Here is a 27,046-nt window from a genome sequence, read left to right as displayed (position 1 = left end):
CAAACACTGTTAATTTCTTGGAAACAATTGTACTTTTTGAAGGCTTACTGTCCAAGTTCTTTAGCTGAGATGAGACAAGCCTTTAGCAGATTTACTATTCCACACTAGCAAGGCAATATTGTCTTCAGGGCCATCCTGGTGTCATAGGAATTATGAGTACTTTGCACGCTGGTGGGTGGGGACACAATTAGACCTGGCTCAATTTGAGACTCAAGGATTGCTCCCTATATTACTGACAAGTACTATCAACTCTCTGCTGAAGACTGGAGGGGTATCCCCTGCACACTGCCACAGATCTCTGTGTGTAGCTCTCTCCTGTGAACTCTAACTCTCTAGAGCCTCAAATCTCTCTTCTTGGGGAGACCATTTGTCTCTGCCTATATACCACTTCCAGGGATGTGTTGGAAATTATTTCTAGAGTTGGGGCAATTGTAGAACTAACCTTGCTTTCTCCTCCGATGAGGAATCCATTCTCTGCTGCCTGATGTTTGATGTAAAAGACTGCTCTTTCATTTATCTTGTCTATTTTGGAGTTGTTTGAGACAGGAAGATAAATGTGTCCTTTATTCCTTTATGTCAACTAAAATGGAGGTCCCCCTGCAATCAGAACTCACTGAATGCCTTGTGAATGCTAGGCACTGACTTCTGTCCCTGGGTGCAGACTTGATTGAGGATATGAGTTGTGGCCTTGGGGAGACCCAGTCTTGCTGGAGAAACATGCCAATTACAAATAGCATTTGCTATGGGGTATGTTCAGTTCAGTTCAGTCGCTCAGTCGTGTCCAACTCTTTGCAACCCCATTGACTGCACCACGCCAGGTCTCCCTATCGTTCACCAACTCCTGGAGATTGTTCAAACTCATGTGCATCGAGTCGGTGATGCCATCCATCATCTCAACCTCTGTCGTCCTCGTCTCCCCCTGACTTCAATCTTTCCCAGTAATAGGGTCTTTTCTAATGAGTAAGTTCTTCACATCAGTTGGCCAAAGTGTTGGAGCTTCAACTTCAGCATCTGTCCTTCCAATAAATATTCATGATTGATTTCCTTTAGCGTTGACTGGTGGGATCTCCTTGTAGTCCAATGGACTCTCAAGAGTCTTGTCCAACACCACAGTTCAAAAGCATCAATTCTTCATCGCTCACCATTCTTTATGGTCCAATTGTCATGTCCATACATGACAACTGGAAAAATCATAGCTTTGATTATACTGAACTTTTTCAGCAAAAAAAAATGTCTCTTCTTTTAAAAAAAAAAATTGTCTAGATTTGTCATAGCTTTCCGTCAAATGAGCAAGCATCTTTTAATTTCATGGCTGCAGTCATCATCTGCAGTGATTTTGGAGCCCCCCAAAATAAAGTCTTTCACTGTTTCCATTGTTTCGCCATCGATTTGCCATGAAGTGATGGGACCAAATGCCATGATCTTCATTTTCTGAATGTGGAGTTTAAGCCTGATGTTTCACTCTCCTCTTTCACTTTCATCAAGTGACTTTTACTTCCTCTTCACTTTCTGCCGTGAGAGTGGTGTCTTCTGCATATCTGAGGTTATTGATATTTCTCCCAACAATCGTGATTTGAGCTTGTGCTTCATCAAGTAGGGACTATCGCATGATGTACTCAGCATATAATTTAAATAAGCAAGGTGAGAATGAAACGTTGCTGCCCAACTACGCAAAGATGCCAGGATACTTGGCCTTTGGAGAAGAATTCAATCCGGGGCCAGAGATGAGGCATGTTTGCTCAGAGCTTTTGCTTAATAAAGTTTTATTAAAGTATAAAGGAGATGGAGAAAGCTTCTGACATAGGCATCAGAAGGGGGCAGAAAGAGTACCCCTTGCTAGTGTTAGCCTTGGAGTTATATACTCTCTCATTAGTTATGAAGGTGAATCAAAAGAATGTCTGAAGGTTGTAAAGACCTCACTAAACCTACCCAAATAAATTACAACTTAAGATAACAATATTAGCCAGAAAGTTTTTTTTTTTTTTTCCCCAGAGACTGTCCTCAAGCAAGATACATTATTGTTATATAATCCTAAGGAACGTAGAGGGACAAAAAAAAGTTTATCCTTTCTTCCTTCTTGAGAATTCCAGAATGCTCTCTCCTTGGGGACCCCTGGACTTCTTATCAATCTGCCTAGTAATTGACTGGCTCATTCCCCCATTTCTTTTAGGAGAATTAAGTTGCCAAGGGAAAGGGCCTTTGTTTTCATTTCATAACTACTTCCTGTTGTCTAGGGGCACAGTCCCTAAATTGTTAAGGCAACATATTCTCCTAACCCTCACATTGAGGGTCTCTGATTCAGGGACCCCAAGTAATAGTTGGAGGAGGCTGTGGCACTCATAGGAGATCGGACAACCATTTGTAACTTAAAAGCCTTCATTCGACTACAAACAAATCCAATTACGTAGTTACAGATGCAGGGAACAAACAGCAAAAATAGAACAATCAGAATTATTGTCATCAAGATAGTTTTCCACCATGGGGAACTAGTTACCCTCTCTCAAAGTGAGGCAATTGAGGCTTCAGGAGTATCCATAGCCCCAATCATCTTGGTCATGTGTTTAGTAAAATGAATAATATTAGTGCTCATATCAGGTACATAAGTACAGCATTGGGTATGAATAATGGGACAAGTTCCTCCTTGCACAGCTGCAGAATATCTAAAGCTAATCTGTTTTGCAAAACCACCTTTCTAATTTGTGCTTGTTCAGCATTAAGAGCTGAAATAGCTTTTTGAGAATCTTGTAATGCCTATTGAGTAAAACTAGTCAAAGCATTCACTCATAGCATAACATCTGTAGTTCCCAAAGAGGGAACAAACACTGCAGCCAAATAATCATACCAGTGAAATACAGACCTTTCCCACTGAGTTTTAGCAGACTTTTCTGGAAGCTCTGAAAATATGAAGCTGTGAGTAAAGTCTAGACCTAGGGTGCATCTCCCTATCCAACCAGGGGAAAGCCATGCCCATAGGTAAGAACTTCATATCCAATAAGACCCGATGGGAGCAAGCCAGTGTGACTGAGATATCCAGTCCCAGTTAGTGCCTGGCCAGACAAAGGGAGGACCTGAATTGCAGTTGGAACACACGGGAACGATTATATTGCATATTTCCTGAGGCAAAAATCCCAAGTGTTTCCAGTCACTATAATTAAGTTTCCGACTGACTTCTGGGGATGGCTCTCTTTGTTCCCAGCCAATAGGGGCAGTAGATATTAGACGTCGTTTTTCAGGAGGTAACCATATAACGTCATCCCATATTTGATAAATGTCAGGTTAAAAAAAAAAATTAGATCTAGACCTATTTGCCTTATATGTAGCAAAATTCTCATTGAACTGAGACAATGTATAATCAACATTAAAAGTCACATTATATCCATAATTAAAGTACAAGGTGTTGCACCAGTCCATTTTAGGGTTGTTATATGTTTCAGATGAAGAAGAGGCATCGCCTATGATTGTTGTCGAAGGTATCTGCAGACTTGGAGAAAGTATTTCCTTGAAGTGGGGATGTCCACCATGGGAAGCCTTCCACTGATGAGGAGGGGAGTGCTCCACAGACCCAGCAGTTAGACTGATTGTAAAATGCTGCATAGGAGTGAGCCCAGGACAGGAAGGCATTGTCTTGAGGATGAAACCAAAGACTCGGGATTTTTGGAGTCAGCATAAGTAGGCTCACATAGATTGTCAGGGCCATCTGAAAAGTGCAAAGTCAGAGCATAGAAAGTAAAGACATAAAATGGCATCACTTAGTTCTGGCAAGGTTGCCACCTCTTAATTCAAGTGTGATGTACCCACGGATCAATTCTTGGCACTTTGACAGCTGTGGGAGAAGAAATAATAACCTGGTAAGGGCCTTCCCAGCGGGGCTCGAGGGATGAGCCCTTAGGCCCCGATGATTTTATGAGGACCTCGGTTCCTGGCTCAAATAGAGGCTTGCTTGACTCAGAGGCTGGGTCAGGAGTTGTCTCTGGGAGTTCTGTTATTGCCTGTTGAAAAACCGAGAGCTCTGTTACATAACTAGTTAATTCCAAGGCTTCAGGGTCTATAGCAATGTCTGTGCGTAAGAAAGACCTTCCATAAACATTCAAAGGGGGACAGTCCCTCTTTTGGGGGGGCAGTTCGAGCCCTCATTAAAGCTATGGGTAGGACTTTAATCCAATTGTCCTGGGTCTCTTGAGTTAAATTGTGCAGATGTCTTTTGATCATGTCATTAGCTTTTTCAACCTTTCCTGAGGATTGGGGTCTCCTGGAACAGTGTAAGTGATATTCTATTCCCAGAGCTTTAGACACCCCTGAGATACAGCAGTTTAAAGGCGGAGGCATTGTCACTCTGAAAGCTCTGTGGTAGTCCAAACATGGGGATATTTTCATGGATTAAAATCTTTATATCCTTCTTAGCTCATTCACTATGACATGCAAAAGCCTCAATACATCCAGTAAAAGTATCCACCCAAACTTGTAAGCAAGAATATCTGTTAGATTTTGGCATATGAGTAAAATCAATTTCCCAGTCTTCTCCAGGATACTTTCCACTTCATTGCAATCCAGATTTTGCTAGCTTTTCAGTCTTTGGGTTATTTTTCTGACATACCTCACACCTTTTGATAATGTTCTTTAAAGTTTTCATTACAATTTTACCTTCAAACTAACGAGAAGCCATCTGGTAAGTACTCTGTGAACCCAAATGAAAACTCTGGTGTAAACCCTTAAGAATTTTCCATTGAGCACTTTCAGGACTTATTGATCGTCTGTCCTCAGACTGTAACCATCCTTTATCAGTACCTTTGCTCCTCTTTTCTCATATCTTTCTAATTCTTCCTCAGTATATTGTGGTTTTTACTGTTCCACAGGACCTGTCCAGATAAAGGTGTCTGTATGGAGGGAGTTTCATAAAGTGCCACTTTTCTGGCTTGACCGTCAGTCATCTGATTACCTTCAGCAACTTTACTCCAATCCCTGTTGTGTCTTTTGCAATACATAACAGCTACTTCTTTAGAACAATATATAGCATTTAAAAGTATCTTAATCTCTCTAAAATGTTTAATAAGTTCTGTTGCTGTTTTAAACTGTCTTTCCATATTGCAGCATGAGCATGTAAAGTCAAATAAGCATACTTAAAATCAGAGTAGATATTTACCCGCTGCCCTTTGCTTAACTCTAGAGCTCTGGTCAGAGCCACAAGCCCCACTAACTGAGCACTGGTTCCCTGGGGGAGAGATTTTGCTTCTAAAACCTCTTCAGCAGTCACCATGGCATAACCTGCTTTACACTCTCCATCCTGAACAAGAGAACTGCCATCAGTAAATATTTCCATGTCAGGATTGTCTAATCGGGTATCCATGAGATCCTCCTTAGCTGCATAGTTTAAAGTTAGCAATGGGGAACAATCGTAATCAGGTGTTTCATTTCCCTTCTCAGGAAGGAAAGTGGCAGGATTTAAATTTCCACAAACTTTAAGCTTAGTTATTGGTCCTTCAGACAACAATGACTGATATTTAAGCCTAGTGTCTGTCATTCCAAATATTAACTTTAGAATTTAAGATTCGACTGACATCATGAGAAGTCAATACAGTAAGGTTTCATCCATTAACTATTGTTAAAACTTAAAGTGCTAATAAAGCCACTGTCCCAATTATTCTTAGGCAGTGGGTCCACCCACATGAGGTTATATCTAATTCTCTGCTTAGATAAGCAATAGGTTGATGGTGAGGCCCTCGGGGCTGTGTCAAAACTTGCAAGGCCACACTTTTTCTTTCAATGACAAACAAATTAAATTTGGACATTGTGAACAAACTCAGAATAGGAGCCTGCAGGAGGGCAATCTGAAGACCTTAAAACCTTTTTGAGTATCTGGAGACCAAACCAGTTTGTCATTTTTCGCCTGCTGAATTAGAGCTATAAGGTTGTATAAAGGCCGGGCAGGTTTCCCATGAGCCGGAATCCAAATGTGACAGTAGCCAGATGATCCCCCCAAATCCTCTCAACTGTCTTAAAGTCATAGGTAGGGGATGATTTTGTATGGGTTTAATTCTCTCAGGTCCTATGGTTCTAGTCCCTTCTGATATGATTAGCCCCAGATATCTAACAGATTGTTGACAAAGCTGAGCCTTTTTTCTTGATGCCTTGTAACTGGAGCCTGCCAGAAAGTTTAAGAAGTCTTCTGAGGCTCGTGAACAAGCTTTCTCTGTCTCAGCACAGAGAAAAATATCATCTACAGATTGTAACACCACTGCTTTGGAGCTATTAAAGTTTTGTAGATCCCATGAGAAACTTTGTCCAAATAAGTGAGGACTGTCACAAAATCCCTGGGGCAAAACTGTCCAGGTTAACTGAGAAGCTGGCTGTGTAGGGTCCTCAAAGGCAAATAGAAATTGACTTTCCTCTGCCAAAGACGCGGAATAGAAAGCACCTTTCAAATCAATTACTGAGAAATATTTGGCTTGTTCTGGAATTTCAGACAATAGCCTGTAAGATTAGGCACCATGGGATGTAAAGGAACTACAGCCTCATTTATTCTTTGTAAATCTTGAACTAGTCTCCATTTACCATTTGATTTCTTTATACCCAAAATAGGACTGTTGCAGGGAATTAATAGTCCCTGCTCATTTAAACTCTCAATGATGGGTTTTAACCCTTACTTAACCTCAGATTTCGGTGGATACTGCTTCTTATGTGGAACTAAGTGTGGGTCTTTGAGCTTGACAACTACAGGAATAGCATTTTGTGCTCGACCCACAGATTTTCCATGAGCCAGTACTTTAGGATTCACATTTTGTTCAATTCAAGGGAGAGAAAGGGAAGGCTCCATATTCATGAAAACAGAGGCATGGGCCTTGCTCAGTATATCCCTCCCTAAAAGGGGTGAGGGAGACTCTGGCACAATCAGATACTCGAGTGAAAATAGCACAGAGTAACTCACAACTTACAAAAAAACTGAAGTAATACCTTTTGGCTCGTCCAGACAGTCCCATTATGGAAGCAGATTGGAAGAAAGTGGGCCAGGGGCTTCAGGAATCAAAGAGTAAGTTGCACCAGTATCTAAAAGGAAATCGATGGATTGGTCCCCCACAGTTATTAATGCCCGGGGTTCCTCAGGTGTAATTAGGGAAGGAGCTTGTGTGGGGACCTGAGGGCACGTTCAGTCCTGATTGTCTTGAGAGTCTGACCCCTGAAACCTATGCTTTTGCAGGCCGTCTCTTCCAGTGTGGTCCTTTGCAGACTGGACTTTGAGCCGAAGGGAGCTTGGATACCTGAGGGCAATCCCACTTAAGGTGTCCCTCCTTTCCACAGTAATAGCAAGTCCATCCCTTTTCACCTGGGTCCCTCTGTGCATTTTTCTCAGGCTGTTTAAGAATGGTTTTCATAGACATTGTGAGGGCTGTCACCTGTTCCCATGTCTTTTTCTGACTTTCTTTCGTTTCCTCATTTTCCCTACAATAATAGACTGTCTGAACTAGTTGTAGCAGAGCATGTAAAGACTGATTTGGTCCATATGCACATTTTAATAGTTTACAGCGGATATCTGGAGCTGACTGAGTGAGAAATCTATCCTTTAAGATCATTTGTCCCTCTTCAATTTGGGGATCAATCTCAGTGAAGCTGTGAAGGGCTTCTCTCAGTCTGTCTATGAATTTACCAGGAGCTTCCTTCTCCTCCTGTTCTACGCCTTCTAATTAGCCATAGTTTAAAGGCCAAGCCAGGCTTCAGCAATTCGTGAACCGCGAACTTCGAGATGTTCAAGCTGGTTTTAGAAAAGGCAGAGGAACCAGAGATCAAATTGCCAACATCTACTGGATCATCAAAAAGCAAGAAAGTTCCAGAAAAACATTTATTTCTGCTTTATTTACAACACCAAAGCCTTCGATTGTGTGGACCACAATAAACTGTGGGAAATTCTGGAGGAGATGGGAATACAAGACCACCTAACCTGCCTCTTGAGAAACCTGTATGCAGGTCAGGAAGCAGCATTTAGAACTGGACATGGAACAACACACTGGTTCCCAATAGGAAAAGGAATATGACAAGGCTGTATATTGTCACCCTGCATATTTAACTTATATGCAGAGAACATCATGAGAAACGCTGGGCTGGAAGAAGCACAAGCTGGAATCAAGATTTCTGGGAGAAAAATCAATAACCTCAGATATGCAGATGACACCAGCCTTATGGCAGAAATTGAAGAGGAAGTAAAAAGCCTCCTGATGAAAGTGAAAGAGGAGAGTGAAAAAGATGGCTTACAGCTTAACATTCAGAAAACTAAGATCATGGCATCTGATCCCATCACCTCATGGGAAATAGATGGGGAGACAGTGTAAACAGTGTCAGGCTTTACTTTGGGGGGCTCCAAAATCACTGCAGATGGTGATTACAGCCATGAAATTAAAAGACGCTTACTCCTTGGAAGGAAAGCTATGACCAACCTAGATAGCACATTAAAAAGCAGAGTCATTACTTTGCCAACAAAGGTCCGTCTGTTCAAGGCTATGCTTTTTCTAGTGGTCATGTATGGATGTGAGAGTTGGACTGTGACAAAAGCTGAGCTCCCCAAAATTGATGCTTTTGAACAATGGTGTTGGAGAAGACTCTTTAGAGTCCCTAGGACTGCAAGGAGATCCAACCAGTCCATCCTAAATGAGTTAAACCCTGGTTCTTCATTGGAAGGACTGATGCTGAGGCTGAAACTCCAGTATTTTGTCCACCTAATATGTAGAGTTGACTCATTGGAAGGGATCCTGATGCTGGGAGGGATTGAGGGCAGGAGGAGAAGGGGACGACAGAGGATGAGATGTCTGGATGGCATCACTGACTCAATGGACATGAGTTTGAGTAAACTCCGGGTGTTGGTGATGGACAGGGGGCCATGGCGTGCTGCGATTCATGGGGTCGCAAAGAGTCGGACACGACTGAGCAACTGAACTGAACTGAACTAAACTGAAGTGCTTAGCACATGCCTGCCTGAGTCCTACGAGAACACATCTGACAAAATGACTCTGATCCCTTCTTCCTTTAGCTGTGTTGTAGTCCCAGTCTGGTTCTGTAGTTGGGACCACCTGATTTCCAGTGGGGAGAGTGGTTGTCTCATCCTACCTCTACGCTACTGATTCATTACCAAACCATTCATCTCCATAAGCAACCGCTTTCCCCAAAACTCGAGTCTTTGAGTTGGGAGTCAGTGTTTGTCCCAACACATACATCACATCCTTCCAAGTAAGGTCATAAAGCAGAGTAACACCTTTAAAAGCTTAAATATATTTTTCTGGGTCCTCTAAATAGTCTCCCAGATCCTCCTTGATTTTTTTTTTAATTTCTTGATAAGAAAAAAGCTTACTAACTCTCATAGACTGATTATTTCTCCTGGTGGGTGCTTCATGAAGAGGCAACAGCTTATGTCGCTGTTCCTCAGTCTTTCTGGCTGCTCTGTATATATGATCCCAGGGATAGATTGGAGAAACCTGCTTTTCTTTATCTCTTTGTCTCCTGTCCTCCATCTCATCTAGCAAAGTAGGAGGACAGGAGGGAGCTAAAGGTTTCACACCCAAATCTATACCCTTAGGACCTAAGTCTGGCATATTTCACAGAGAGAAAATGGGCAACATATATGCTATTTCTACCCATTTTCCTTGTTTTCTACAGAACTGGTCTAATTGTAATACAGTATTATACTTAAGAGTTCCTCCAACCAGCCACCATTTGCTGTCCTCCAGTGGATACTGTGGCCATGCAGTATCACATAGGAAGACCAGGTGTGTCTTCTTTAAGCCCTGGGGATCAAATCTATCCCAGTTTTTCAGGATACAGCTCAAAGTAGTGAGGCTGGAATTTTTAGCTCCCGTCTGTAACAGAGGGGAAAAAAATGCGACCAGTGCCCTCTTTCTACCAGAGGGATCCCTGCCTGCTCTAGATGGGGGTATAGACAGAATTTGCACCAAAGCTTTTCTTTCCTTGTCAGACTTTGTCTGTCCCTTATTGACGCAAGCAACCTACTCGTCCCTCCCCGTTCTACCACCGAGATGGGGTGGAGATGCACCAGGGGTAGACCTGATGGCATCCCTGACTGACATCCAGCTTCTCACCATTAAAACCTTGCTTGCCTCTGATGCTTACTGGGGTGCAATCAGAGCAACCTTCCAGAATGCCTCCCAGGCTCAACCGCTGGGGGAAACATTCTTGTCACCTGAGTTCCTGGGCACAAACTTGAGTATATTCCTGATCACAATACAACTGATACTAACATAAAACTGATATGTTCCTTCCAAGCCTCACCACATCAGTATAAGACCCTCTAACCGTCACCACACCATTATAAGAGTTTCCTCTGTTCCACTAAGAGCCAGCGTTACCAAGGGGGTGGGGGAATCCCTTGTAGTTCCAATCCAAGTAACCTTTAACCTCAGAGATGCTCTTGAAGCTAGAGCTTCATCTAGCTTCCACACTTTTCATGCTTAGCAAGGCTAGGCACTTCCTGACTTCCAAACCAAGTTTGAGACCAAAATTATCAAATACAGTAATGGCATAGATCACAAGTCCCTTGACAGTCTATGACCCAACAGATTAGGTTAGTACTTCTAATTCCAAGGAGTTCTGAAATGGACAAAGAGACTGGAAAGTTTGATCGAAAAGCAGAGTTCAGCCCATACACTTTACCCATTTCTGGTGGGCCCCCAAAGGAGCCATGGGTGCCTCTTGGCATTAGCAGGTCAGTAGAAACCCCCAACAGGTATCTGCCATAGGCCATATGAGGTCGCCACAGGCTCCACACGTGCTTTGTGCAGGGAGTGTCATTCATTCACACAAGCACACCATAGAGTTAATAAAGTATAGCAGAAAACGTGTTCGCTAGGAGAACAAGGAACTAGAGCTCCAAGCATCCTTACCTTGTCCTGAAGATCCCCCCAAGATGAAAGGTTGTTGCTGAACCATGCAATGATGCCATGATTCTTGACCTCCAGAGGAGAAGAATTCAATTTGGGGCCTGACACAAGGCTTGACTGCTCAGAGATTTTGTGTAATAAAGTTTCATTAAAGTATAAAGGAGATAGAGAAAGCTACTGACATAGGCATCAGAAGGGGGCAGAAAGAGTATCCCCTTGCTAGTGTTAGCCATGGAGTTATATACTCTCTAATTAGTTATTACAATGAATCAAAATAATTTCTGGAGGTTGTAAAGACCTCAAAAGACTTACTCTCATAATTCACACCTTAAGATAATAGGATTAGCCAGAAGGTTTTTTTTACCAGTACTGTCCTCAAGAATGATACATTATTGTTATATAATCCTAAGGAATGTAGAGGGACAAAAAAGTTTGTCCTTTCTTCCTCCTTGAGAATTCCAGACCCCTCTCTCCTTGGGGACCCCTGGATTTCTTATCAATCTGCCTAGGAATTGACTCTCTCAACAATATACAGCCTTTATGTACTCCTTTACCTATTTGGAACCAGTCTGTTGTTCCATGTTCAGTTCTAAATGTTGCTTCTTTACCTGCATACAGATTTCTCAGAAAGCAGGTAAGATGATCTGGTATTCCAATCTCTGTAAGTTTTCCACAGTTTGTTTTATCCACAGTCAAAAGCTTTTGCATGGTCAACAAAGCAGAAGTAGGTGTATTTCTGGAATTATCTTGCTTGTTTAATGATCCAGTGGTTGTTGGCAATTTGATCCCTGGTTCCTCCGCCTTTTCTAAATCCAGCTTGAACATATAGAATTTCACAGTTCATGTACTGTTGAAGACTTGCTTGGATAAATTACTTGGGTAGTATGTGAGATGAGTGCAACTGTGTGGTAGTTGAACGTTCTTTGAAATCGCCTTTCTTTGGGATTGCAATCAAAACGACCTTTTCAGTCCTGTGTCCACTGCTGAGTTTTCCAAATTTGCTGGCATATTGAGTGCACCACTTTCACAGCATCATCTCTTAGGATTTCAAATAGCTCAACTGCAATTCCATCACCTCCACTAGCTTTGCTCATAGTGATGCTTCTGAAGGCCCCCTTGACCTCACATTTCAGGATGTCTAGCCCTAGGTGAGTGATCACAACATCATGGCTATCTGGGTCATTAATATCTTTTTTGTATAGTTCTTGTGTATATTCTTTCAGTGTCTTCTTAATAGATTCTGCTTCTATTAGATCCATGCCATTTCTGGCATTCATTGTGCCCATCTTGCATGAAATGTTCCTTCCTTACCTTTAATTTTCTTGAGCAGATCTCTAATCTTTCCCATTCTATTGTTTCCGTCTGTTTCTTTGCACTGACCACTTAGGAAGGCTTTTTCTTAATCTCTTCTTCCTATTCTTTGGAACTCTACATTCACATGGGTGTGTCTTTCTTTTCTCTTTTGACTTGTGCTTCTCTTCTTAAGTTATTTGTAAGGTCTTCTCAGACAACCATTTTGCCTTTTTGAATTTCATATTTTGGAGATGGCTTTGATGTGGTACATAGAGATCAAAAAACAAGCATAATTGCATCCAGTTCCATAATTTCATGTCACATACATGGAGAAACAATGAAAACAGTGACATATTTAATTCCTGGGATCCAAAATCACTGCAGATAGTGGCTGCAGCTTGAAAAAAAGAACACTTGCTCCTTGGGGGGGGGGGGAGGGAAACTATGAAAAACGTTGACAGCATACTAAAAAGCAGAGACATTCATTTACCAGTAAACCTCTGTATAGTCAAACCTATGGCTTTTTCCAGAAGCCGTGGGTGGATGTGAGAATTGGACCATAAAGAAAGCTGAGAACCAAAGAACTGATGCTTTTGAACTGTGGTTTTGGACAAGACTCCTGAAAGTCCCTTGATCTGCAAGGAGATCCAACCATTCCATCCTAAAGGAAATCATTCCTGAATATACTTTGGAAGGACCAGTGCTGAAGCTGAACCTTCAATACACTGGCCACTTGATGGGAAGAACTGACTCTTTAGAAAAGACCCTGATACTGGGAAAGATTAAAGGCAGGAGGCAAAGGGGAAGAAAGAAGACAAAATTGTTGGGTGGCATCAGCAACTTGATGAACATGAGTTTGAGCAGGCTGTGGGATTTGGTGATGGACAGGGAACTCTGATGTGCTGCACCCCATGACATAGAAAAGAGTTGGGCATGACTGAGAGACTGAACTGAACTGATGTACATAGGGCAATCAGGGAGCAGGCAGAAGTCTTTGGGGAAGGTAGAAGGAACAATTCCTGGATAGCTGACAATGATGGGTCGACAGGCCGTTTCAAGCTGGAGAAGCTGTATGGAAGCAATTCTATGCCAGGTGGAGAGAATTGTAAGAGAAAGGCAAGGCAGCATCCCTGAGATATCCCGGAGGACAAGATCCCTATTCCATTAAACTTTATCAATGCTCAATTTTGTTAGATGATTGGAAACATGAGTTTTGTTTTGGAAGTGGCAGAGCAATATTCAGTGGAAGCACTGATGCTGAAGATGAACCTCCAACATTCACACCATCTGATGTGAAGATCCAGCTCATTGGAAGAGACCCTGATGCTGGGAAAGACTGTAGGCAGAAGGAGAGGGACCAAAAGAATGAGAAGGTGAGAGGGCATCACCGACTCAATGGACATGAGTTTGAGGAAACTACACAAAATAGTGAAAGACAGGGAAGCCTGTTCTGCTGCCATACGTGTAATCACAAAGTGTCAGACATGACTTAGCAACTGAATAATACCAATGAGAACAGAGGGTCCAGTGAAGCCTCTGGCCCTGGTGGGAGTGGAGAAAGATTTAGGTGGAAGGGGAGGCTTCCCATTCTCGGCTGCAAGTCCTTGCATCCAAGGCAAGGAGCACAAGATACTGAATGGTTACCAAACACTGTTTTCTAAAAAAAACTGTTTTCTGCATGAGTGAGAGCTTTGACTGAGTTTGTGCTCTAGATATTACTGCAGGATGTGGAAGGAAACTGGAGTGGGCTGTGTCTGCAAAAACCAGGTGACCAGCTGCTGGAGGGTGAGGCATGTGGTAAACATTCTGCACTAGGTGGAAAAAGAATCCAGAAAAAGTGTCCCTTCTGGAGTGTACATGCCAACGTATCCCTTTGTTGCAGCAGATCCCTTCAGTGGTGTTTTGGGGCAAGCAAGAAATACATGATGGGTAGTTTCTTTTATCAATTCCTGTGGGTAGTTAGATGACTCAGTGTCTGGTTACTTCATTGCATGGTTGGAGTCATGCTTGGGAAAGAAACCTAGATGAGGTCCACACATATTTTGTCATTAAACAGCAAGCATTGGAAGGTTTCTAAGGCAACTGTTGGTAATTTAAACATGAGGGGCCAAATGGGGACAGTTTAATTTAACAAGTTGAGAATGGACTGTACAGGTTGCCATAGTTATTGCTATGACAAGTAGTCATAACCGATACTTGTTGCTATGCTGGAGATGTGGGAAACTGACAAGAGACCAAAAGCCTTACAACTCTCCTTGCAGTGTGATTTCAGGCTAGAAGTAGTTGGCAAGGAAAGGCAGACAGGTAAGGCTGGGAAGGGAGTAATCTGAGCCAGTAAACATTAGATCTTGCTGGAGCCCACAAAACAGAAGCATCGACTCAGTCAGAGTTCTGTGTCATGGTTCAGAAATAGAGGTCATTTGGTATGCATCAATATTGAGCCTTGGGGATGGCAGCCATAACCTCTAAGCAGTAGATTCCCTTCTCCCCGGGTGGGATGATAATTCATATTTGTTCCAGACTCAGGAACCCAGAAAGCCCTCTCTGTGCCACTTGTTCTCAGCAGGCACACATGCAATCTAGCAGGTGGAATTATCATCATGGTGCCCATTTTCCAGATGAGACAACTGAGGTTAAGGGACTTGATCATGTTCACACACATATACACGTGAATTGCCAAGCAAAAGCCCAGGGCAACAGTCCTCAATTTGTGTGTTTTTGCTCCACACCCACTGGGAGTGGGGGGTGGTGATCTGACACCAATGCTTAGGCAGAAGCAAGCAATATTAAGGCTTAAATTGAAGAGAGTAAGGAAAACCTCTAGAACATTCAGCTATGGCCTGAATCAAATCCCTTATGCTTATATATTGGAGATGAAAAATAGACTCATGGGATTAGGTCTGGTAGCCTGAAGAACTATGGAAGGAGATTTGTAACATTGTATAGGAGGTGTCACCAAAACCATACCCAAGAAAACCAAATATGAGAAGGAAACGTGGTTGCCTGCAGAGGTCTTAAAAAGAGCTGAGAAAATAAGAGAACTGAAAGGCAAAGGAGAAAGGGAAAGACATACCCAAATGAATGCAGACCTCCAGAGAAAAGCAAGGAGAGTTAAGAAAGTCTTCATAAGTGAACAGTGCAAGAATTAGAGGAAAATGATAGAATTGTAAAGAGTATAGAACACTTCGGGAAAGTTGGAGATAACATAGGAACACTTTACGCAAAGGTGGGCACAATAAAGGACAGCAAAATCAAAGACCTACCAGAAGAAGATGAGATTAAGAAGAGGTGGCAAGAATGCAGAGAAGAACTGTACAAAAACTATCATAAAGACCAGGATGAGGATGATGCTGGGGTCACTCATGTAAAGCCAGATATACTGGAGCAAGTAGTCAAGTGGGCCTTAGGAAACATCACTGCAAACAAAGCTAGTGGAGGTGATGGAATTCCAGCTGAGCTGTTTACAACATCCTAAAGAATGAGGCTGTAAAACTCCTCCTTTCAATATGTCAGCAACTTGGAAAACTTAGCAGTGGCCACAGTGCAGGAAAAGGTCAGTTTTCAACCAATCCAAAAGAAAGGCAATTTCAAAGAATGTTCAACCTATTATGCAATTGCGCTCATCTCATTTGCTAGCAAGATAATACTAAAAATCCTTCAAGCGAAGCTTCAATAGTACATGAACTGAGAACTTCCAGATGTACAAACTGATTTGAGTAACCAGAGATCAAATTGCCAACATCCATTGAATCATAGAGAAAGCAAGGGAATCCCAGAAAAACATTTCTGTCTGCTTCACTGACTATGCTAAAGCCTTTCATTGTGTGGACCACAACAAACTGTGGAAAATTCTTAAGGAAACTGAAGTACAAAATCACCTTACCTGTCTCCTGAAAGTCTGTGTGTAGGTCAAAAAGTGCCAGTTAGAATCAGACATGGAGCAACTGAAAGATTTAAAATCTGGAAATAGCATGAAAAGGTATACATTGTCACTTTGGTTATTGAACTTATATGTAGCATATGTCATTCAATATGCTGAACTGGATGAATCCCAAGCTGGAATCAAGATTGTTGGGAGAATTATCAATAGCCACAGATATGAAGATGATAACTCCTTAATAACAGAAAGCAAAGAAGAACTAAAGAGCTTCTTGATGAGGAGAGGAGATGCAAAATGTGGCTTAAAGCTCAACATTCAAAAACCTATTCATAAAATAATACTCAACATTCATGGCATCCAGTCCCACAATTCATGGCATATAGATGAGGGAAAAGTGGAAACAGTGGCAGATTCTATTTTCTTGGGCTCCAAAATCACTATGGACCTTGACTGCAGCCACAAAATTAAGAGACAATTGCTCCTTGGAAGGAAGTATGGCTATGAAAAACATATACAGTGTAATAAATGCATAGACTCACTTTGCTACAGAAGTCTGTAGTGTCAAAGATATGATTTTTTTCCTGTAATCATGTACAGATGTACGATCTGGACCAAAAGAAAGGGTGAATACCAAAAAATTAAGCTTTTGAACTGTGGTGCTTGAGAAAATTCTTGACAGTCCCTTATACAACAAGGAGATCAAGCCAATCAATCTGAAAGGAACTCAACCTCTGACCACTCCTATCTCAGCTGAGGCATCTACTGAGGGCCTCCAGGTGGAAAGAACGGATGCTTCCCCTGCAACATTGCCTAACCATGTCAACTCCAAGCAAAGAGCGTGCAGTCCCACCTCTGGAGGAAGCTCAGAAAACCTGAAGGCTCTGTGTACCCTGGGTACCGATAGATGCATTGCATTTGCCTCACCAGCATTGGAGGCCAAGGAAGGGGCATTCTGGGCCCTGGAGGAGGGGGATGGCTCAGGCATCCACTGGGGCCATCACTTACCAAGTAGGACTGGAAAGGACAGAGCAGGCATATGTGGCAGAGAGCTGGTGATTGGGGTGTGGGAACAAGAGGGAACCAGCTCTGCATGAACTACCTCACCCAAACTCTCCTGGAGGAGAAGTCCAGTGATAAGATCATCTGAGTTTTGATGAAGAGAGTCTATTTCATTACCCCTTAGAATTCCTCTGAATGAGGAGTCGGTGGAGTTGGTGGGTCATCACGAACCCTTCCATGGCCTAGACCATTCCCCAGCCGCTCTCCTTGGGGCTGCTTCTCCCCAGATTCAGTCATGTAGTTCTGGAGGAAACTCTGGAGAATCATGTGTGCTGCTGGGTGGGGGCCAGTGACCATGTAAAGCCAAACATAGGACCACATGGCCCTGCAAGGATGGCTGATCTGGGGCTGTACAGGTGATCTGAGGTGGGTCATTCAGAGAACACCATTGAACTCTGATATCTACGAGCTTCTTTCCTTACTAGGTGATGCCTTCAGGATATAAAATCCTAGGGCAGGTAGCTTGGACTACCGCACTAGGTATAGAAGCCTTAGGGAAGAAAGTTGTCAGGCTAAGACCCCCAAAGAAGAGGGAAGGGAAAGACCAAGGATGAGAAAGAGAGAACTGAAGACTTCTGATTTCTTGTGTCCAGTCACTGAGATCTTTGTATTTCTTCTGATTCTTGTGTCCTGGATTCCCAGAATCATTTCAATGAGTCTCCCTTTTCCTTGAAGCCACTTGGAGTTGGGCTCCTTTCAGTTTCGATTCAGACTTGGTTCTAGATCCTTCACTCCCAGACACAAACATAGGCACCCATTTGTGTCAGCACCATTACGAGTGAAATCCTCTATTCTTTACTGAGAATAGGGTGTAGACCACCAAATACAGTTAATCAGCATCGTGGGCAGGAGTGCCCTAAGTGTGAATGAGTGTGTGTTAGGAGTGGCCTTTCTGATTCCTGAATCACTCCAAGAGTTTACACTGCCTGTGCAAGGCCAATTCTGTCATTTCCTCGATCATAAACCGAGAAATACTGCCTCAGGAAGACGTCACCCAGGATCCAGGTCTCTGTAGATGTACTTGCTGTGTTCTCTTTAAAGCTGGTATAGCAGTTGCCACTAGAATCCTGCGGGAGTCAGAGACACACACCAGTCAGCCTGAGCCCTTAATGGCGACTCCCCTCAACATCCAGACTGAGCACCGTTCTTAGTATTATTTCACTATTTTGATAATTATCAAGTGGTTTTATGAGTAACAGGGGATGTAAGAGTTCATCCAAAACCAAAAAGGGCCCCATACATGCGACTGCCATGAGGAAGGGTATCGTGAGTGGAGGACTGGAAGTTGGGGAAACACAGGAATGATAAAAAGGAAAGTCGTACTGTAGAGCATAAGGAAATATATTCAATATCCAGTGATAAACCACATGAAAAAGAATAAGAAAAAGAATATGTATTTTTATGTGTATAGCTGAGTCACATTGCTGTGCCGCAGAACTTGAGGTGACACTGAAGATCAGCCACACTTCAACACAATTTTTAGAAAAGAACAAGAGTGTCCCCTGGTTCTCCTCACTCCCTGTTTCTTTCCTCCTGACTCCTGCTCCTTGTTTTTTTCTACAGAGAAGGCAGATTCCCCTCCTGTGTCCCTACAATCCATACTTTATTAAAAATTATATTTTGTATTGGAGTATAGCAGATTAACAATATTCTGCATTTCAGGTGGACAGTAAATGGACTCAGTTGTTTGTAACTATGTATACTGGTCCAAAAAATACCCCTCCCATCCAGGATGTCATATAACTGAGTGGACTTCCCTGTGCTACACAGTAATTCATTGTTGATTATCCATCTTAAATATAGCAGTGCCCACAACACGTTCTTGAAGACTTCACTCAGGAACTCTGGGAAGCCTCCTTCGGCCAACACTCACCCTCTTTGGCCACTCCAGGCTTCGTTAGGTAACTTATTTGGTTCCCCATTCCCACTGGTCAGTCAGTAGACCTCATCACCCTTAGTAAGTCCCTAGTGTCCCAATGCAGAGCACCTTGGGATGCCATTTGCATGGTATCCAGTGCAGTGTTGCCTAGAACCAAGCAACCTTCCATATGGCTCCATGAGTTTGTGGTTTTAGAACTCCTGAAATTCCCTCTGTTCCTCAAAGCCTTCTTTGAGCCCATCAGCCTGCTATGTACTCCCACAGGGAGCTGACATGAAGCCTCCACCCTGTGCCGGGGTGAGCAGTCACTCTGCACCCTTTGTTCACCTTAGTATCCAACATCCCCACAGAGGGGTCAGGTACCCCAGTTCACAAAGGGGACACCTGGCCAGAGCAAGGGGAAGAAGCAGCCGAGATCTAGGGTGACCATGTAATTTATCATCCAAAGCAGGAAAACTTTGAGAAGGAAAGGGAGACTGTTAATTTATGATGCAGCATCACACTGCAATTGTTCCCAGCCATTATCCTTGTAATATGGCCTATTTCAGGGACTGCTAGCACTGACTTTCATGCTCATGCACCTAAGGTTTCAGATTGAACTGAAGCTCTCTGAGGACTGAAGCCCTCAGGGTTCCCCTCGCCTTGTGACTCCCACCATGCCAGCATGGTGTGGCGTCTCCACATTTATTTCAGGATGATCAGTGTCCCAGACGGCCCTTTACTCTCAAGTAGTTGGTTTTGTAGGAGGCACTGGCCCAGCCACAAGGCTCAGAGCATCTGCAATGGTGTGACATGGCCTGCAGAGGGCGCCCTCCTCCCAGCAGCAGCCCAGGGATTCCTGCAAGCTCCAGTTTGAGAACCAACCCTCAGTATTGTCCCCTCACCTTGATGGTGTAGGCTTGAGCTGGCAGTGGGTAGTTGAAGCCGTTGATAGTGAAGATAATAGAGGGCAGGGTATTGACCGCAAAACATGAAACATAGTGCTGTTAGAGAGAGAGGGAGAGAGATTGGCCCTGGAGATCCTTTTTGTGTGTGGAGACAGGGAGTGACCCGGGGGCATGCCCTTTCACCTTGGAACCCCGTGGTATGGTGCCGATGAGCCTCAGGATATTATTGACTAGTCTTCTTGGGCCTTGGATCAGTGATGTCCCAGTGTCCACAAGGGCCTCACAGCCACCAGAACAAGAAATAACCCGTCTGTTCATGGAGATGCTGAGAGACAGTGGAAAAAAATGGGCATCAAGGTCACTCTGAGTGTCCCCAGAGCTGCCCCCTTCCCGACTGTCTCCTTAACCATCCTTTGTCTCTCACCCTGACTCTTTTCATCTGCTCTCGACACGGCACCTCCCTTGACATCCTTAAATGCAGTACTTGAATACACCAGGTTCTTTTGTACCTTGACACAAGCTGGTCTTCCTTCCTAGAAGACTCCCCTCCTCTTTGACTAGCAAATTGCTTCTCACCTTCCAGATTCCATCTTAATTGTATTGTTTTCAAGGAAGACTTTCCCCCAGTGTTTACCAGTCTCCTGTCTTGGTCATTCTCTGTAGACCTTCCTCATGTCTAGCATGTACCAAAGTCACAATTCACTAAGTGTGTGTGTGTCATTTCTGTGTATCTGCCTACTTAGATGTGAGGGCGAGTTTTATTCTCCTTGCCTCCCTGAAGTGCCTGGCACACAGTGCATGCCCAGTGTTTGTCTGTCCAATGAGTGAATGAAGACTGAAAATAATGAGAAACATCCAGAGAGCTGTATCTGGTAGGGAACAAATAATGGGTTGAACACAGAGTGAAGATGGAGATTTGCAAGGGCAGCTGATTCTCATAGTAGGGGGAAATAGGGGCTCCTCTGGGAGAGGGAGTCTCCCAGCACTGCTCCTACAACCAGCTCAGACCCTGAGACCCTGGCCAGGAAATACATGACTAGCCCACAGAAACTCCAAAGGACAGGTCAGCGTTTGCCTGAGCGTATCACACAGAATCCTATCAGTTATTGCCTCTGGTCCTCAGGTCACTCCTGGATCCTAACTTTCTGATTGTCTTAGTTATAGCCCCTGCCCCACTCTGTGCCCAGAGATGTGGGGTGCCTTTTTTATTAGTTGCTTTCACATTAAGACTGCAGCCAACATCTCTCCACTGCTGGGTAGCTGCTCCCTAAGGAGACCAGTTTTCCCCATTTTCTTAGGAATTTCCCTGTTTTTAAACTGAGATTTATCTGTATTGAGAACTTCCTTGGTCCCAGGTAGCCCTGGACAGTTGGTCATCTTATAGCGCTGTCCAGGCTGGTGAGATCCTCCCTGATCCTGTTCACCACACTGCAGAGTCCTCTGACCGTGCTCCCCGCCTCACAGGTCAGCAGGTGCAGCGCTCTCCCAGCTGCACAGACCTCTCTGGACCCTGTGAGGATCCTGGTCAGAGCCCTGGTCAGGAGGCCTGGGGATTATGAACTCATGGGCTGTTTGCGTATCTATGTGCTTGTGTGTATGTTTGTATGTGTGTTTGTATGTGTCTCTGTGTGTGCTTCTGTGTCTCTGACTAGCTATGCATGTTTATATGTGTCTCTGTGTATGTTTATATGTGTCTGCTTGTTTTTTCCATGTGTCTGTGCGTCTGTCTGTGTCACTGTGGGTGGTGTATATGTTTGGGTGACTATGTGTCTGAGAATCTATTTGTGAGTGTGTCCATGTACAGATGTGGAGAATCCCTTGGGCTGACCTTCAGAAGGAGACGCTTACCGGTCCATGTGTACACGCCAGTTGCCCGCTTGGATCAATGGTACCCAGTGGAGCGCTCCTTGGTAGTAGGATTTATCCACCCCACCAAACATCACCACACTGCCCTCCGGCTTGCTTCTGTAGAGAGAAGACAGCGGGGGGATCCTTGGAGGGCAGTAACAACAGCAGTGTCTGAGAGGTGTGCATGTCTACTCATCAAGGCCCTAAAAAGGTCTTCATCTACAGATGCAGAAATCGAGGCTAGGAGCAATTGAAAATGAGACTGAGGTCAGTTACTGGCTAATGGGTGGCACAGAGGAGGTTAGAAGCTGAGCCACCTAGCTGGGCTCCACCCATGATATCTTCTGAAGATGCCCTGGACCTCCTGTGACCTGAGTGCTCAGACACCCTCAGAGCACAGTGTGCTGAAGCATTTTGGATTTCCCCTTGTCCACTTTGTCATTTTTAAGGAAAATCAAGGCCTGGAAGTGCTAAGGGTGTGGAATCAGGTCACCCAGAGTTGGTTCCACTGGGTTGTGACCTCTACTGTCCAAAGGGCCCCACACTCACAAGGGACCCCACCTCTGCTCTCCCTGTCTTGAAATGCCTAATATTTCTTGAACAAGGAGTCCCACACTTTTGTTTTGTGTCCCACATTTTCCTATTTCACTGGAGCTTGCAAATTGGGTAGCTGGTCCTGGGCTCACAGTGAAATGCTAATGAGGAAGGAAAGCTACCCACCATCATTCTCCTTCCTTATCCAATCCATAAGCAAATCCTAATGCCTTTTCCTCCAACTTGTTTCCTGTTGCCTTCCATTAGTCTTCCTCCTCATTCATCCCCCTAAACCAAGTTACTGATCTTGAGCCCAGGAGCAGGGTTATGTTCCAATACAATGTTATTTATAAAAGCCAGTGGTGAAGCCAGGTAGGGCTCTTTGGCATAGTTATCTGGATTAGATTATCTCTCAGGATACTTACTTATCAAATGTTCTACAAATTTCTTACAACTGAAAGGAAATTACAGCTAATTTGGAGAAACGGATTGTCCATCTCAGACTTACTTGCTCAGGTAGAAGGCAAAAACAGGCTCAGAAATGGCACCTTGATTCTTCAGGTTGTCAAAGATGGGGATGCCTCCAGTGAAAGATAAGTTGGGGTAGTTCAAGCCCAAGACGCCATCAAAAGGCATTCCCTCAAACCCGGATTGTGCCATGCTTAGACCGAATTCCTGATCAGTAATTACAAGGTCCCCAATCTGTGGGAGAGAAGCATGATCCCTCTTACAGATACGTGAAATGGGGCTAGGACTGGGCTGGGGTGCCTTGCCATTAGATTCTCAGTGAAAAATTGAGGCTAGTCTGTGTCTTCGTTGGATCTCAGGCGGTTAGACCAAGCTGAAAGGGGAATTTGGGTTACATTTGAGAGAGGCTGTGAATTTTAAAACATGTGCCCCTCTGAAATACACCACTTTGGTGAGTCAAATTGGCCTCGTGGCTTCTGTACAGGTGGGGCAACCAAGAGTCAGGCCAGGACCCATCGGTGCCTCCTTGTGGTCAAAATGAGCCGCGAGCAAGTTAGCCTTCTCTTTGGCATCACTGTGACCTAATGACAGGAATGGACTGCATTCTCTGTAAGGTACTGTAGATTCTGCATCTGTCCTGGAAGACAGAAGCCAAAGCACAATCTTGCTTGCAGGGATCTATGAAATTACTGCCTGGGGAATTCACTTTTGGAGATATGTGTGTCTTTGTGTGAGTGTGTATGAGAGAGAAAGAGAAAGGGGGGAACTACTCAAGTACTTTGGGGGAGGCAGGCCATAAGTTTGTTGGACTCTCAAAAGCCCCCTAGAGTGAGAACTCATTTGTCAGGCCCCCTAACTTAGGCCTCCAGTTTCCCAGTCTGGATACCTGAAGCCCTTGACTGCCCCCAGGGTCCCCAGATCAGTTTTATCCTTTCACCAAACACCCCACAGCAACTGCAGTCCTGAAAACCCACTCGAGCTGCACTCTTTACCATAGGTGTGACCTCAGCAAGGTCCTTGCTGTCTGCACCTCAGTTTCCTCAGGTGTCTCATGAACTAATCAGAGTAACTGGTGTGCAGGTTTGTTGTAGGACTAAACCATGTATCACCTGAAAGTGCCTGAAACAGTCTGAGAATACAAAAGTGGGTGATTTTCTCCCCTCTTCTCGCTCCCACCAAAATGAACCTTGAACTACTCATGGGCAGAGAAGCTTCAAGTCCCCATCTCAAGCCACTCTCTGGGTTAGCTAATCTGTGTGCTCCTGTGTCACCATGGGCACTGCCTCCCCAGGGACAGGATCCTGTGGGTAAGATGGCCAATATCTACTGGATTTAGGCTAGGAAGGGTCCTGCCAGAGGGTCTTGCCAGAAGGTTCTGCATCTGTTTTTCAAGCAGTGGTCACCCCACAGCCATTCCTGATTCAGCATTTGTTACACTGTTACCCGAACGGTGTCACGAGCAACAACTCCCTTCATGCTCCCAGAACTGTCTTCGACAATGAAGGTCTTATTGTTAGGCCGGAAGGTGGAAGACTCAAGATGTCTGAACAAAACGTGTGAAACTGCAGACACAAGAGATAAGTATCATCAGGTGCCAAGGGTGCAAAACAGGGTCACAGGGCAAGGGAAGATGGTCCGGGTACAGGGTGTCTGTACGCACAACAGGTTCGGCTGGTGCAAAAGACGGAGGGCACCCACAAGTCAGATGAGCCTGTGTCAAAGACAACCTGGAATTCCTGAGGGGGTGTTCCAATGGTGATGTTACCCACGTAGAGCATCTATGGGGAAAAGGAAGGACTGGGTTATTACAGAAATGGCTACACTCTATTCCCACACACATGCCTCCCTCTGGATGTCACATATTTCTTGAGATCACTTTCTAATGACCATGCAGCTCTCTGACTTTGGTCACAGAGGTTTCTGCATTTGATATATTTTCCTGTGCTGCGTGGTATGCAGGATACTGACTCTATGACCAGGTGTTGAAGTGGTACCTCCTGCATTGGAAGCACAGAGGCATAACCACTGGACCACTAGGACCACTAGACACCCAGGGAAGTCCTGGTGCCTTCATTTGAGAAGCTCTGTAGTCTCTTCAAACCCAGCCTTAGTGCCCCCTTCTCCAGGAGGTCCTTCTTGATCAACTTCAGCCACTCCCTCTAAATTCAGACCACATGAAATCAACGCCACACAGGTGACCCTTTAATTTGACATATATTTACTAATATGCTTATCTCTCAGGCCAGCATGAGCATTCTTGAAGACAGAATAAGCCCTTTTTCTAATCTAAAAACAGTAACCACAGTGTTAGAAACTTATGGCCTTACACGAAATACAGGTTCAGTAACTATTTATGACTGTGGTTCTTGCTTCTGTGGAAACTGAATCCTCTGCCTGGAGATTCACAATTGCTTTGCTGTTGTTCCAAACATTTGATCAGTGACGGTTCACTCTTCATCTGTAACTGACTGACTCACTTATTTCAGAAGGAGTGAAATTACAATCTCCCTCAAACTAATGCCACATCTTTGACACAGAAATGGCTATTTACCTGTCACCTGGTATTTGCCAGGCCCAGTACAAAGACCAAAAGTTGAGGATGAGAGTGTGTTCTCCTCTGAGTGGGGTCCCTGTTTTCCAGTGTTTCTGTCTCCTGCAAGAACCCCAACCCCAACATCCCACCTGGCACCTCCAGATGAGCCCCGGTGCTAGGCTAGAGCAAAAGGGGGCTCTCTGGAGCACCATCCTCCCAAAATACTCACATCCTTGATATTTCTCAGGGGGTGGGTAGTTATATTTGAGCCAGGAGAAGATGTCAGGTTCAGTCTGTAAGCATGTTCCTTCAGGAAATTATTCAGCATGTGTTTTTCACTGCGGGTTTTTCTCATGATCTTCACTCTCGTTAGAGGTATTCTATACCGAGAATTTGACAAAGAAAACAATGAAGAAACTAAAATTATCTGTCAGTGTTAAGGTAAAACTGTCATTGTAATGGCCCTGTGAATTTTGTAATCATTTTTATGAGGCACACTATTATCAGAATTTTATGCATATACCATGACAAAGACATAGGTTTGATTACAGGTTCTGATCTGCAATCTGGGATAAGCCATATGACCATGTGGTGTCTCAGTCTCCCCCTCAGTAAAATGGTGGAATGTAACAATCCAAACCCTGCAAATAGAATATCTTGGAGATAAGTGAAGTGATGGATATAAGGTACCTGATAAATAGGAAGTCTCAAAAATGACAGCCTTTAACATTGCTGTTGCCATCAGACTGTATCCTTCTCATAGAACCTCAAGGAAAGAGGTAGAATGGGGACTCTTATGCTCTTTTACAAGGGAGCAATTTGAAATGGAAGAAGTTACTGAGTTGGCTATGGTCAGGCTGCTTGTCAGATATAAATCTGAATATCAAACAGTGTATCTTTCTCCAAGTTGAGAGAGAAGAGGGAGTTGAAAGAAGATCCAGGAGATAGGGAACAGGTAAGGGAAATTCAGAGACTCGAGAAGGAAGGATGAGTCAAATGAAAAATTAAAAGAAAACAACACAGAGAGCAATACACTCACAGAGACTTCAAAAGAGATGGAGAGGAAAATGATAGTGATACAGAGATGCAGACATAGACATGTACACACTGAAGTAGAGAGGGAACAAAGAGTACATGTTGAATAAAATGTAGAAATGTGTATTCCACAGGAAAACACCTACATCTACATAGACTGTGCACTGAACTGTTGTAAGGAGTTGCATTTTCAATAGGTCATGACTGAACCCCAAGAGTTGTGCAACCATGCAAACCTACACCAAGACCCTTTGGATACATAGTTCCCAAAGCAAGATACTTGTCAATAAGTAAGGGTTGAACTTTAAGACTGTCAGGGAAATATTCCATTCCCATCTAAACCTGATGGGTGGAAGGATAATCAGATGAAAAGAAAAATCTGAGAAAGGAAGATGATGCAGCTTACAGTCCCCATACTTACTTGACTATGCACTCTGAGAAGGCCACCAGCCCGAGGAGCACAAGCCACTTCATGCTTCTTTCCTGGCTGCAAGTACTCAGGGAAGTTCAGGTTCTTAGCATGTACTGGTGACCAGGAGCCCTAGTTATATATGCTCTGACCTACCCTAGCTTTCCCCTTTATGCCACTAATAGATCTGATAAAAACACAGAGCTTTTGATAAAATCTTTACCTTCCTCAGTGTCCTTGGCGAGTGGACTTTGAAGCTTCTCAGAATACAGACAATTGAACTGTAATCTCTTCCTTGAAGCTTGGCTGGAAAATCTAACTGATCTGCATAGACATCTAAGGAGACG

General features: G+C 43.9%; 1 protein-coding gene across 1 annotated transcript; it reads right to left on the bottom strand.

The window, feature by feature from the left end:
* Positions 1 to 18,023: 18,023 nt before the first annotated feature.
* On the bottom strand, positions 18,024 to 26,764 carry LOC122704756 (pregnancy-associated glycoprotein 1-like). The gene is made up of 9 exons (XM_043919721.1): positions 26,712 to 26,764; positions 25,485 to 25,635; positions 24,383 to 24,500; positions 24,166 to 24,284; positions 22,763 to 22,956; positions 21,721 to 21,834; positions 20,056 to 20,197; positions 19,870 to 19,968; positions 18,024 to 18,173 (listed from the first exon to the last, which is right to left on the bottom strand). The coding sequence occupies exons 1-9, from the start codon at positions 26,762 to 26,764 to the stop codon at positions 18,024 to 18,026; spliced, it is 1,140 nt and encodes a 379-aa protein (XP_043775656.1).
* Between the last annotated feature and the right edge of the window lie 282 nt (positions 26,765 to 27,046).

Source organism: Cervus elaphus, chromosome 2 (assembly GCF_910594005.1).
Source record: "Cervus elaphus chromosome 2, mCerEla1.1, whole genome shotgun sequence".
NCBI classification, from domain to species: Eukaryota; Metazoa; Chordata; class Mammalia; order Artiodactyla; family Cervidae; genus Cervus; species Cervus elaphus.
Note: the sequence above shows the minus strand (reverse complement) of the source record. Positions and strands in the feature narration are given on the sequence as shown.

Bases quoted from the DNA above. Each gene is read 5' to 3' on its own strand.
- LOC122704756 (XM_043919721.1), bottom strand. From the start codon at position 26,764: ATGAAGTGGCTTGTGCTCCTCGGGCTGGTGGCCTTCTCAGAGTGCATA. The intron at 20,198-21,720 runs GTAAGCGTCTCC...ACTGTCTCTCAG, and splicing joins TGGCGTGTACACATGGACCG to CATCTCCATGAACAGACGGG. The intron at 18,174-19,869 runs GTGAGGGGACAA...TGACTCCCGCAG, and splicing joins CTCAAGCCTACACCATCAAG to GATTCTAGTGGCAACTGCTA.